At 46.7% G+C, this 12,024-nt stretch overlaps 1 protein-coding gene across 1 annotated transcript in view; it reads right to left on the bottom strand.

The window, feature by feature from the left end:
• limd2 (LIM domain containing 2) overlaps positions 1-7,347 on the bottom strand; it is a 33,073-nt gene extending 25,726 nt beyond the window's left edge. The window contains exon 1 of the mRNA XM_078424340.1: positions 7,242-7,347. Coding sequence (XP_078280466.1) covers positions 7,242-7,244 — 3 coding nt within the window. The 5' untranslated portion in view covers positions 7,245-7,347. The remainder of the gene's footprint in view (positions 1-7,241) is intronic.
• Positions 7,348-12,024: the final 4,677 nt, after the last annotated feature.

The raw sequence follows: 12,024 nt of genomic DNA, 5'->3' as shown, positions 1-12,024 counted from the left end.
TCTCTCCCTCCTAACCCAATTCTCCTGCCTTCTCCCCATAATCCAGACACCCATTATCAACATTCCACCTCTCCACATCCCTTGAACTGCTGCTCTCATTGCCTTAAGCCGTTGGGTCATAGAGTTATACAGCAGAGAAACAGGCCCCTCGGCCCACTTTGTCCACGCCAACCAAGTTGGCATATTTGTCTAGTCCCATTTGCCTGCATTTGGGTCATAGCTCACTAAACACTTCCTTTTCATATATCTGTCCAAATGAGGATCTGTTTCTCAAGTATTCTTCTCAGTAGACTTTACTCTTTACAACCTTCAGTTCATCCAGGATTCTGAGTTAGACTTCCATCCACACAATCACCTCTTCAGTCCTAGCTCCACCTGATGTTCTATCTTGGAAACATCAAATCTCAATGATCCCACTTCATCCACAGCGGCTCACACTCAACCTGGGCGTGGAGCCCCTTGAACTCTGCGCTCTACTTCTTCCTTGTCCTCTTTACCCTCTTGTGCATTTAATCCAACCCGCACTGGAAGAAATTTGGTTCTATTTAGACCAATATTTGTTCTCGTTTGTATTTTGGGAGCCCGCAAACCAATTTTGTATGTCGTGGCCTGATTGGAGTTTGGAGTTTTGATTGCAGGCAGAATGTTAAGTCAGAATCAGAAGCCAAAGTTTGGACTTTAAAACAACCTTCCCAACAGGAACAGATTAACAAACTCACCCCGATCCTACCAGGTGTCAGGGCAGTAGCAACTGCACATAAGGGGGAAACACAAGATTAAAATTTATACCCAACCCCAAAAGTTCCAGGATAACACCAAAACAATTGAGATGGAACACTGCTGCTGTAATCCCTTCTGCTTTTGCTTAAATTGAGCTGACTCATTGCCTCTGTTTATGCTGTAATTCCCAGAACACTTCGGTTTACAGAGAGCATAGGGTAGTGAGGGGACGGAGCATCTATGTCGGTCAGACCGCTCCAAGCTTCGCATAGAAGGCCGACCACAACCTGACACCGCACGCAGCAGCACGCGCTGTTCAGCAAATAAGCAAATTTAGCACAAAATGCTCCTACTCGCACGACACAAAGAAGGGATCATTTTACCAAGTCAGCACTACTGACTTTTGTCTTTTTTTAATCAACCTTGGCATAGTTACACACACTCCTATCTCTTATGCAAAAGGTTCATGCCTTAGTCCAGAGACCTGAGCACTAATACCCAGGTTGATACTTCATGAAGCATTGAGGGACTGCTGAACAGTTGGACTCACTGTCTCTTAGGTGAACCTAAAAGATTTTTTCATGTTCCTTCTGAGGTGCATGGTGTCACGCAGTGACCGCAATGAGAAGCACATTATCTGACCATCCTTGCTTCTCTTAAGACAGTGACCACACAACAAAGAATCCTCTATTTGCTGTAATGCGATTTGGAAAGATCCAATGTGACCATAAAAATGCGTCTCTCTTTTTCCTCTTTAGCAGCCATTAACTTGTCACATCCGAATGCCACATCCAGAATGATCAGCCATGATCACATTGAATGGTGGTGCTGGCTCGAAAGGCCGAATGGCCTACTCCTGCACCTATTGTCTATTGTTTATCCATCTCCTAATCCAGTGATGGGTGGCTTGAAGGAATGTTGTGGGTCTGTTTTTACCAGCAGTTTGTGTCTCAGGCATTGACACCAAATTCCACTTCAATCCCTGATCCTTGCTGGGAGTGTGCCCAGTCACGGAGCCTTCTTCCGCAAGGTCCCGCTCACAATTACATTCAGCCGCATGGAGAAGGGTGACAGTGGGTGATACATCCCCATCGACCAGAGCGGACTCAGCCACAGCCCAGCAGAAGACCCCACACCACCACTTCTAGCAATGCTGTGCAGACAGCCATAATGATTCCAAGGAGGCTGAGAAGATTCTTTGCAGCGCATGGGCTCTGGACACTAAAGCCCAGGTACGATGGGTTAAGCCTAGGAGGGATCTCGGCAAGACCACAGGCCTCAGACAGGCCACAGTCATGTTCAGTTGGGTTTGGCTGCAGAGCCAGGCTCTGTTCCCAGCTGTACAAAACTAGAGGGAATGGACTTTCACAGGAAATGTCTGTGTCTGCCAGCGAGGACACACTCAGCGATACCACTTGAGGTATCTCAGTGACATGTTTGGATCACCTGTGGGTTTGTGATACTTATACCAGAAATACAGAGCTACATGAAGATTCTTCACTGCCATCGTAACGCACACTAGCGGCTTGCATCATTTCCTTCAGGCACTGCTTTTTTATCCCAAGCTGGCGGCGCATTGCTCTGAGATCCAGGCGTATAGGTGGTTGGTTACACATCCTTTCACTGATTATATATTAGCAAGAGCCACCATCTGCCGTGAGTGTTGAGTATGTGGTGCATGTTTTTTCCACATACACGGTGAGTTGGACAGCATGAGAGAGCAGGTTTTTTGACAACAAGTGTCTCAGAAGAGAACCGCATATGATCTTAAACCCTGCACCCCTGGGGGGGTGTCTGCTCTGGGACATACAACCAATGACTGGCAGCTGTGCAAGGATCTAGACCTACACTGCCCTAAAATGGTCACAATAAAGAAGATGCAATGGGATTGGGGGTTACTTCAACGGTTGTTCAACAGTATTATGTGCAATACATTCAAAACCCCAAACTGAAACCCAGGGCAGAGAGAACATCCCTCTCCTACATCACCTTCAGTTACTGGATTAGTCAGAACAGTATCAATTCTCATTCTCACATTTTCACACAATACAGAAGGAGACCATTCAACCCATCAAGTCTATGCTGGTTCTCAGAGCACACCACGCGTTACATTCCTGCATTTATATTCCCAAGCACCTTATTCTCTCTTAGATATCCATCAACGTCTCAACCCCTAGTTCATCCCCCACCTACCTACACTAGCAACACCTAATAAAAAAGCAAATAGTAACAGAGTGCTGCCTTGCTAATATATAATCAGTGAATTGAGAGCACATAGACTGGTGGCATGGAGCATGGTGACACATTAAAATTATTCTGCTCACCCTACTACGTGATTCTACACCATGCCACATCGCCCCACCATACAAACCACATTCCCCTCTGTAGTACAGTCATTATATCATCTTCTTCATGGCTACAGAATCTCCAAACTACCACACTCAACTCTGCAGTATAATCCACCACTTGCAACTCATTTCTGTTTTATACTCTCTAATATTAATACTAAGGAAGATTGCCTCACCAATGGACAAAATGTACATAAAGTTCAAAATGTACATGTTTCATATGATTTCTGCATTGTGCAGTGGCATTTACGATGAGTTCTGCACACTTCAAAAGGCAGACCATTTTGAAAGAGATCAATTTGAGTATTGAGACACAGTTTTAATGAAAGGCCTTGTGCTTATGAAAGGTCATCAATCTGAAACATTAATTCAGTTTCTCTTTACACGGATGCTGCCTGACCTGTCAAGTATTTCCCTCTCCACCATTTAGCTCCTTCTGTCCATCATCCCTCACTTCCCCCCCTTCAGTCCATCTCTCGCCGACAGGCCCGTCTTACGCCTCCACGCATCTCTTTATACCGGCCATCTTTACCTTCACACACTCTGTCATGATGCAGAGTCGACAATTCTTCCACCCCCATCCTCCACAGATGCTGCTCAACCCACTTGAATTCCTCCAGCAATTTGTTTTTGGCTCCTGATTCCAGCATCTACATTCCCTTGTGTCTCCAGTTTATTTATACACTAGATCAAGTGGACCCGTTAGGCCCAAACCTCTGCATTGGTGCAGCACCCTCTCCTCCCCCCTCCGCTCTGCCCCCCTCCGCTCTGCCCCCCTCCCCTCTGCCCCCCTCCCCTCTGCCCCCGTCCCCCCTCCTCCCCCCCACTCCATCCCCCTCAACCTCCCTTATCCTCCCTCCCTCCCACTGCTCCCTCCCTCCCTAGGAAATAGATTTAAACTTTAAAATGTGAATAACTTTAAAAATAGAACACCGATTTCAATGAAACCTTCCATTAGCACCAAAGGGACGACAGTGAGTAAGGTGAGCCTAAAATTGTCATGCTACCGTGTACCATTTTGGCTGCAGTTTAGGAACAAACAAACAAACAAATGAGAGTTTTAGTATATAGAAGATGCTCTGCTATTCATAGCTCAGATGCTGTGCAAGTCATAGCATCTAAGCCTGGAGTCAAAAGTTGTTGCTTACTTCAGATTATTGAACACAAAAATCTACATGCATCCCAAAGCCTTGTCTGTTATTCTAAAAAGATATAAAACATCTCGGGCACTCTTATGAACAAGAGCATGAACAAGAGCATCATTGATGTTCATTTCATCACAAAGTCAGAAAAAGTTTGAAGAACGTCAGCTTCATTCACAACTCCTCAGCAAATGAAGCAGTTCACACCAGCATGTTACAAGGCTTAGACATATTCAGGAATGGGCCGATAGGTGGCAAGGAACCTTTGTGCCACAGTTCCGGACATTGACCATCTCCAGCAAGGGTGAATCTCACCCCAACAATGAATGCCGTTATCATTATTGTGAATATCCCACTCTCAACATCCTGGAGGTCTTCATTGACCAAAGACTCAACCACTCCAGTCACATATTCCATCATCTATAAAGCACAAGGAGTATGATGGAATACTTTCTACATGTCTGGATGACTCTCAAGAAACTAAGACCATCAAAGACAAGTCATCCTGCTTGCTTGTCATTCTATTCACTCCTGTACACTTTCATCCCCTTCGCCCCGGTATACTGTAGCGAACAATGTGTACTATCTACAACTTGCACTGCATTTACTCATCAAAATTTATTTAACAGCACCATCTAAAACTGCACACTGTGCTGTCATAAGGACAACCCTCATCCACAGTTCCCCTCCAGAATCACTATCCTGACTTGCAAATATATCAGTGTTTCATCATCATTGCATCTAATTCCTGGGACTCACTATTCAAACACATTATTATGTAATTTCATAAGGACTACCTCAGGTCAAGGCAGCTCACCAGCACCTTCTCAGGGTAATCATTAATTGGTAATACATACATACTGGTCTCGCCAGTAATGCCCATTTCCCTCAAATGAAGTAAAAGACTGGTCATGTTCACATCCTTTTTGTATGGACTTGTGATATGCAAATTAACCGCCTCATTTATGCAACAATTTGGCTATAAATCACTTTGGGATTATTGTGATTATTATATATACATTGCAAATACGCGCCAAGTACAAGCACAGGCATGTATAAGCACAATGTTTAAACAGTGATCGCGCACATGCGTATGTTATCAACAAACTTTGCATATCCACCTGTACACTCTACCCACTTGTGCACGGTGCACAACCACATGAATACATGCACATGCACGCCACCCTGCTACAGACATACACCCACATGCAAACACATTCCTTCCTGCCCAAGCTCGTCGTGGAGGGAGATCACATCACAACGCCATACATCAGACAACTTGCATGTTTCAAACTTTGCGGCGGGGGTTGAGGGTTGGGAGCCATCTGTGCCCCTAATACAGCATAGCTGTGGGGGCAATGGATGAGGGAGTAGTCACATTACAGAGCAACAGTGGGCCGCCAGGCAGCACACAGCACAGTGGCAATGGAGCGATGGTGGAGAACATCACAGCATGTGAGGAGATTAACGTCTGACTTCTGCCCCAAATAGCCGGCTCACAGTGAGGAGGTGACTGTTGGAGACTCACTGTGATGGATGTTTCTTTTTGTTTGGTGTTGGTTTATGATTGTGTGTGTGTGTTAGTGCTTGTTTTTATCGCTCTTATTGTTGGACTTTCATTTCACTGCACATTTGTGTGTATGTGACAAATAAAATTGACTATTGACATCCGCAGCAGCCCGAGAGGAGAAGCGCCTGGTCTCAGGGCGCCTGGTCTCAGTGAAGAACAGGCAGTAAATACTGTGCACACACACACAAAGATCCACTGAGTGACCAGGGAGAGCCATCCTCACTCACTCACACTCACACACACACACACACAAAGATCCACTGAGTGACCAGGGAGAGCCATCCTCACTCACACTCACACACACTCACACGATCCACTGAGTGACCAGGGAGAGCCATCCTCACTCACTCACACTCACACTCACACTCACACTCACACACCAACCAGTACAGCCCCCAGCCCCTTCTCAGTCTCGGCTCGGTGCGGGTGATGCTGGAGGGACATCTGCCCACGATGGCACCCAGTTACCGGGATGGTCACTGACTCACACACCGGGGTCCAGCAACATCAGCCACGGCCGGGTCAGCGGTGCCGCCCGAGGGAAGCGTGGGCTGCCGCCGCTGATGGGAGGTGGAGGCGGTGCAGCCGGTCACTGCGCTGGTAGAGAGGGAGAGCGAGTGTGCAGCTGCCCGCTGGCACAGTGCCGGCTCCCAGCATCAGTTGCAAGGCTGAGTTGAGGGACCGTCCGTCTCCTCCAGCCGGCCGGCGGCAGAGCTCAGGCCGGGCAATGCGCGCCGTAGACATGTCGGAGTGTGAATGAGGGGAGAGCCGAGGCTGAACAATGGACCAGAGCCTCATTGTGTGCTGTGTGCTGTGTGCATGTACCCAGGCGGCCCCTCTCCCTCTCCCTCCCTCCTCTCCCTCCCTCTACTCTCTCCCCCTCTCCCTCCCTCTCCCTCTCTCTCTCCCTCCCCCTCTCTCTCTCCCTCCCTCTCCTCCCCTCTCCCCTTCTCTCCCTCCCTCCCCCTCTCCCTCTCCTTCTCCCCCTCCCTCTCCTTCTCCCCCTCCCTCTCTCTCCCCCTCCCTCTCTCTCCCCCTCCCTCTCTCTCCCCCTCCCTCTCTCTCCTCTCTCTCCTCTCCCTCTCCCTCCTCTCTCCCTCTCCCTCCTCTCTCCCTCCTCTCTCCCCCTCCCTCTCCCTCCTCTCTCCCCCGTCCCTCTCCTTCTCCCCCTCACTCTCTCCCCCCACCCTCTCCCTCCCCCCCCCTCTCCCTCCCCCCCTCTCTCCCTCTCTCCCATTCCCTCTCTCCCCCTCCCTCTCCTCCCTCCCTCTCCTCCCTCTCACCCCCCTTCTCTCCTCTCTCCCCCTCTCTCCTCTCTCTCTCCTTCTCCTTCTCCAGCCCCGGCAGCCTGCTCCGATTCATTGCACTTGGGGAATGCAAATGCAATGTGTGCCCGGACCCTTCTTCCCTCCATCTGCACCGGGCGCTCCTGTGGGCTGTGGGCTGGGGGCATGCACTCACCATGAGTGTGTGTCCTCCGGTTGCTTGAGCTTGTAGCAGAGTCCCTGGTCAGTCGCTGAGTTGCAGCCTCCCTCCCTTCTCTGCCTTGCCCGTGTGTCAGCCCCCGGCACAAACAAGCGCCTGTCAGCAGGATGTGGCTGTTGATTGGCTCAAACCATCCAATTCCTTTCAGACGCTGCCTGCTGTCAACTCTTCATCGCCCCTGAGAAAGATACAGTTCCCTTTCGTAGACTCGGGCTCCGGATGTGATCCTTTAGAGGTACCCTACCTTTTTAAAACACTGCTCATCCCCACTGACTTTGATGGCCCCTTCTACAAGTGAGTTTACTTGGTGATTAGGGCCAGGATTACCAATTTCTCCAGGATTGTCCAGGGACCCTCCAACGGGATAAAATGTAACCTTATATTTTCTTGGCACAGAATGTGACCATTTGGCCCTGGAGTCCAAGGCTCAGTGACCCCATTAGTCCCATTCACCCATTTGTTTCCCTGCAACCCATTCTCCCGCACACACCATCAAATTCCTCCAGGTTCTTCCACCCACCTGTAACTGGTGCTAACAAACATGTCTTTAGGATGTGAAAGTGGAGCATCTGCTGGAAACTCACGCATTCACAGGGAGAACGTGCAAACACCTAAGGTCAGGATCGAACCTGCGTCACTGGAGCAGTGAGGCAGCCGCCTTTGCTTTGCCAGCCTGCCACCTTGTAGCAAATAACAAACTGCTCGGGGAACTCAACAGGCCTGTACAGGGAAATGGATGCTCACCGTTTCATGTTGAGACCCTTCCTCTGACATTTCGTACACTCACAAAGAGTTCCTTCTCCATTTCCTTGAGTCTGATCTGATTGAAACCTGGGTTCAATCTGGTCCACCAGAGACCCCAGTTCAAACCTGTCTATGGGAGCTGTCTGCATGGAGTTTGTACATTTTCCCTGTGACCATGTGGGTTTTCTCTGGGTGCTCTGGTCTCCTTCCACATTCTAAAGACATGCAGTTTTGTAGCTTAATTGGATTCTGTAAATTGCCCCCAGGGTTTCTGTAGGGTAACATAGAATGAGTGTATGGGCGATCGTTGTTCCGAAGGGACAGTTTCCACACTGCATCTTTAAACTAAACTAAATAATCCTGATAGTGTCGACAATAGTAATGCTGTTGGATGTCAAAGGAGGGTGGTTAAACTCTCTGTACATGGAGTTGTACAGCATGGAAACAGGCCCATTACCTGCTGAGTGCACAAAGTGCATGCTGAGCATCAAACACCCACTTACAGTAATTTTCCCCACATTCCCATCAACTACTGCCACCACCCCCACCATAGATTCCACCATTCATCGACATACAACCAACAGCAACTAAGTAACCTACCAAACCTCATGTCTTTGGGATGTGGGAGGAAACCACACCTGAGGGAAACCCACATGGTCACAAGAAGAACATGCAAATGCTACACCAACAGCAACCTGAGGTCAGGATCAAAATCGCATCACAGGAACTGGGGGGTTGCTGGAAGACCTCAGCCAGTCAAGTAGGCTCTGTGGAAAGAGAAATCAATTAAGGTCTCAGGTTGAAAATCCTTCATCAGTTTCTGGAGGATTGCCCGTAGGAATTCCTGTACTGATGCCCAAGGCTGAGAAGATAAGATGCCAGCAACCTCAACAATATTACTTTGTGTTAGGTATGTCTCCGGCCATTTTACAGGCTCTCATTGATCACCATGGTCAACCATGGTCATGGTTTAGGCTTAGATGCGAAGAATACCTGGTTGGAAAAGGCCAGGATGGTTTGAATTTGATCTTGGTTCACAGTCAACACCAATAGGACAGGGGAGAAATCTGAAAGAAAAGAAAGCAAAGGAATTGCAGAGGGTATGAAGTAAATCAGGAGTGAACGACGAGGTACCTTGGCTCAAGTCAGAAGGACAATAAATTTCTAGTGTATCGAGGACAATTTTCTGAAATGAAACTGTCAAGGGAGCAGACCATACTAGATTTAGTAATGAGTAATGAGCCAGAATTTATTAATAATCTGACTGTAAGGGAACATCTTGCAATAAGCATAAAATAATCAAGATTCGTATACATTTTCTAAAGGAAAAAGATTACTAAGGTCCTGAATTGGAGAAGCTGATATAAAACCGGCCTGGCAGCAGGTATTTGCAATTAAATCTACAACTGACCAATGGGATTTATTTAAAAATGAAATTGTGAGATTGAGAAACGAGCCAATGTGTTTCCATGAGAGCAAAAGGTAAATTGGACATCTGGAACCTTGCAGATAATGAGACTTGGCTAAAAGGAAAAATCTAGCTTATGGCTGGTGTGGGGAACTGAAAACAGAGTATGGAAAGTACACAGGATTCTCACAAATATAATTAGGAAGGCAAAGAGGATGTATAAAATAGCAATGGTGGGCAAGATTAAAGAAAATTATCAAGCATTTAAGAGCAAGAGGGTAACCTGGGAAAGAGTAGGGCCCTTTGGGGACCAAAAGGGCAATCCATTCATGGAACCTGAGGGTATAAATGAGACCTTGGATGAATACTTCTCATCCATATTTATCAAGGAGGAGTATTTTCTAATTAAAGCATTCTGGGAGGGGAATAGGAGAATTCTAGTAGATATCTTAAGGTGGATAAATCCCCAGGATTTGATATGATGGCTCCCAAGCTGGTCTGGAGGTGGGTGTGAGAGGGGGGGTGGTGGGGAGGGAGGAGATCAATGAAGTCATGAAGGGATATTTAAGTCCTCTTTGGCTACAGATGAAATGCCAGATGACTGGATGACAGGAAATGTGGCAACTGTATTCAAGAAGAACAGCAGGGATAAGGCTGGTAATTATAGACTTGAATCTAACATGTGTTGTATGGAAATTATTGTAAAACATTTTCAAGGATAGGATTAATTTGCGCTTGGAGAGGCAAAGATTAATCAAGAATAATCAGCATGGCTTTGTTAATGGGAGATCGTGTATGACTAATTTAATTGAATGTAAGTCGATGATGTTATCCATGTGGACCTTTGACATGGTTAGAGCCCATGGGAATTAAGAATTTTGGCAAACTGCACCTGAATTGCTTTGGTAACGGAATGCAGAGGGTGATGGTCAAGGTTTGTTTTTGTGACTGGAAGCCTGTGAACAGTGGGACGTACCACAGGGACCAGTGCTGGACTTGTTCCTGTTTATGATATTCATTAACAATCTGGATGTGAATGTAACATATGATTGGAATGCTGCTGATGTTATGAAGATTGGTGGTGTTCTTGGTAGTGGGGCAGGTAATCTTCATCGCAATATAATACTGATCAATTGGTAAGATTGGCAGATAACCAAGGTGACATTACTGAGGGATTGTTCAGCAAAGCTATATGGGTGGAGCTGAGAAATAGATGATCATCTTGTTGGGATTGTACTATAGATGTCCACATAGACCTGGTGGGCCAAACACCGGTTTCTGTGCTGTATGACACTATAACAGTATAACTCACTTTGAAACAGTGGCTTTGAATTCAAGTGAGACCGATTTGGAATAAAAGAAAGCTTAACATATGAAAGTAAAACTGTGAAAAATTAAATCTGCACAGATGTGTTTAAAAAACTGTTCAATAAAAGACTAATATGTAGCTCTGAGGTTCAAAAGTCCCACGTATAATATCAAATAACGAGGTAATATGAATAGAAAGCAAAAGAAAGTGTATTTGGCATATGCCAAGCCACTGATGATCCCATGAGTGTGATATATTTTAGGAAGCAACAAATTGACACAAAGAAAATATTGTTCAATCAAGTTCAATCATGTTTTTGTTCTTTACGGTTGAAGCACAATAGAAAATAGCTTGTGAAACATGTTTAGTTGCATTTGGCAAGCCTCATGCTTCATCACTCAAGTAAGTGTGGTGTTGATCAATGCACAAATGATTCCTCACCTGTGAAGTGGATTCACGTGCAAGTGCTTATCATAGTGAGGCTTATGTAAGTTATGAATAAGAGTCAGCCCAGTCGCTGCATGATTTAAAGGGATCAACAATTAGAGTTACAGTCTTACAACGCCAAACAGGCCTTTCTGCCCATTGAGTTCATGCTGACTATCAAGCATCCATTTACAATCATCCCATTTTATTCTCCCCATGTTCCCATCAACTCTCCCCAGATTCTACCACTCCCCTCCCACACAAGATAGAATTCACAGTGGCTCAGTACCTTCCCAAACTGCATATCTTTGTGATGTGGCAAGAAGCTGGAGCACCCAAGGGAGTGCCATACTATCACATGGAGGTATGCAAGCTCCACACAGACAGTCCCAGAGGTCAGTATTGAACCTTGGCAGCTGGAGCTGTGAGGCAGGGATACTTCCAACTGCACCACTGAGCCAGTAGGTATGTTGGGGAGTCAATGGCAGTCTGTTGGAGTCGGGCACAATGACCTTTGGAGATGCAGCTGACCATGTGAATCTACAGGACCCACGTATGCACCATTCCTTCTTGTTTTATTGTGGGTGTTGTAGTTCTAATCCCATTGTACTTGCAGCCGGAGAGAAGCCAAGGGCAGGCCCACCCTTACAGACAATGATAAAGGACAAAAAGATGGACTTTGAACAGGTTTCTAGCTCAACTGTCTGAAGGGCTTTTCACCTGGAAGTCAAGGTTTTCAAAGTATGACCAAGATTTATTCCCTTTGCAGCCAGAGCTTCACCCTCAAAGGCTGTTTCCCACGGTTGAAGAGTGGAAGGCCAAGAGGCAACTTGGGCAGGGGAGAATGTTTCTCCAGGCTGAAGAAGCAAGCA

Source organism: Rhinoraja longicauda, chromosome 29 (assembly GCF_053455715.1).
Source record: "Rhinoraja longicauda isolate Sanriku21f chromosome 29, sRhiLon1.1, whole genome shotgun sequence".
Lineage (NCBI taxonomy): Eukaryota > Metazoa > Chordata > Chondrichthyes > Rajiformes > Arhynchobatidae > Rhinoraja > Rhinoraja longicauda.
Note: the sequence above shows the minus strand (reverse complement) of the source record. Positions and strands in the feature narration are given on the sequence as shown.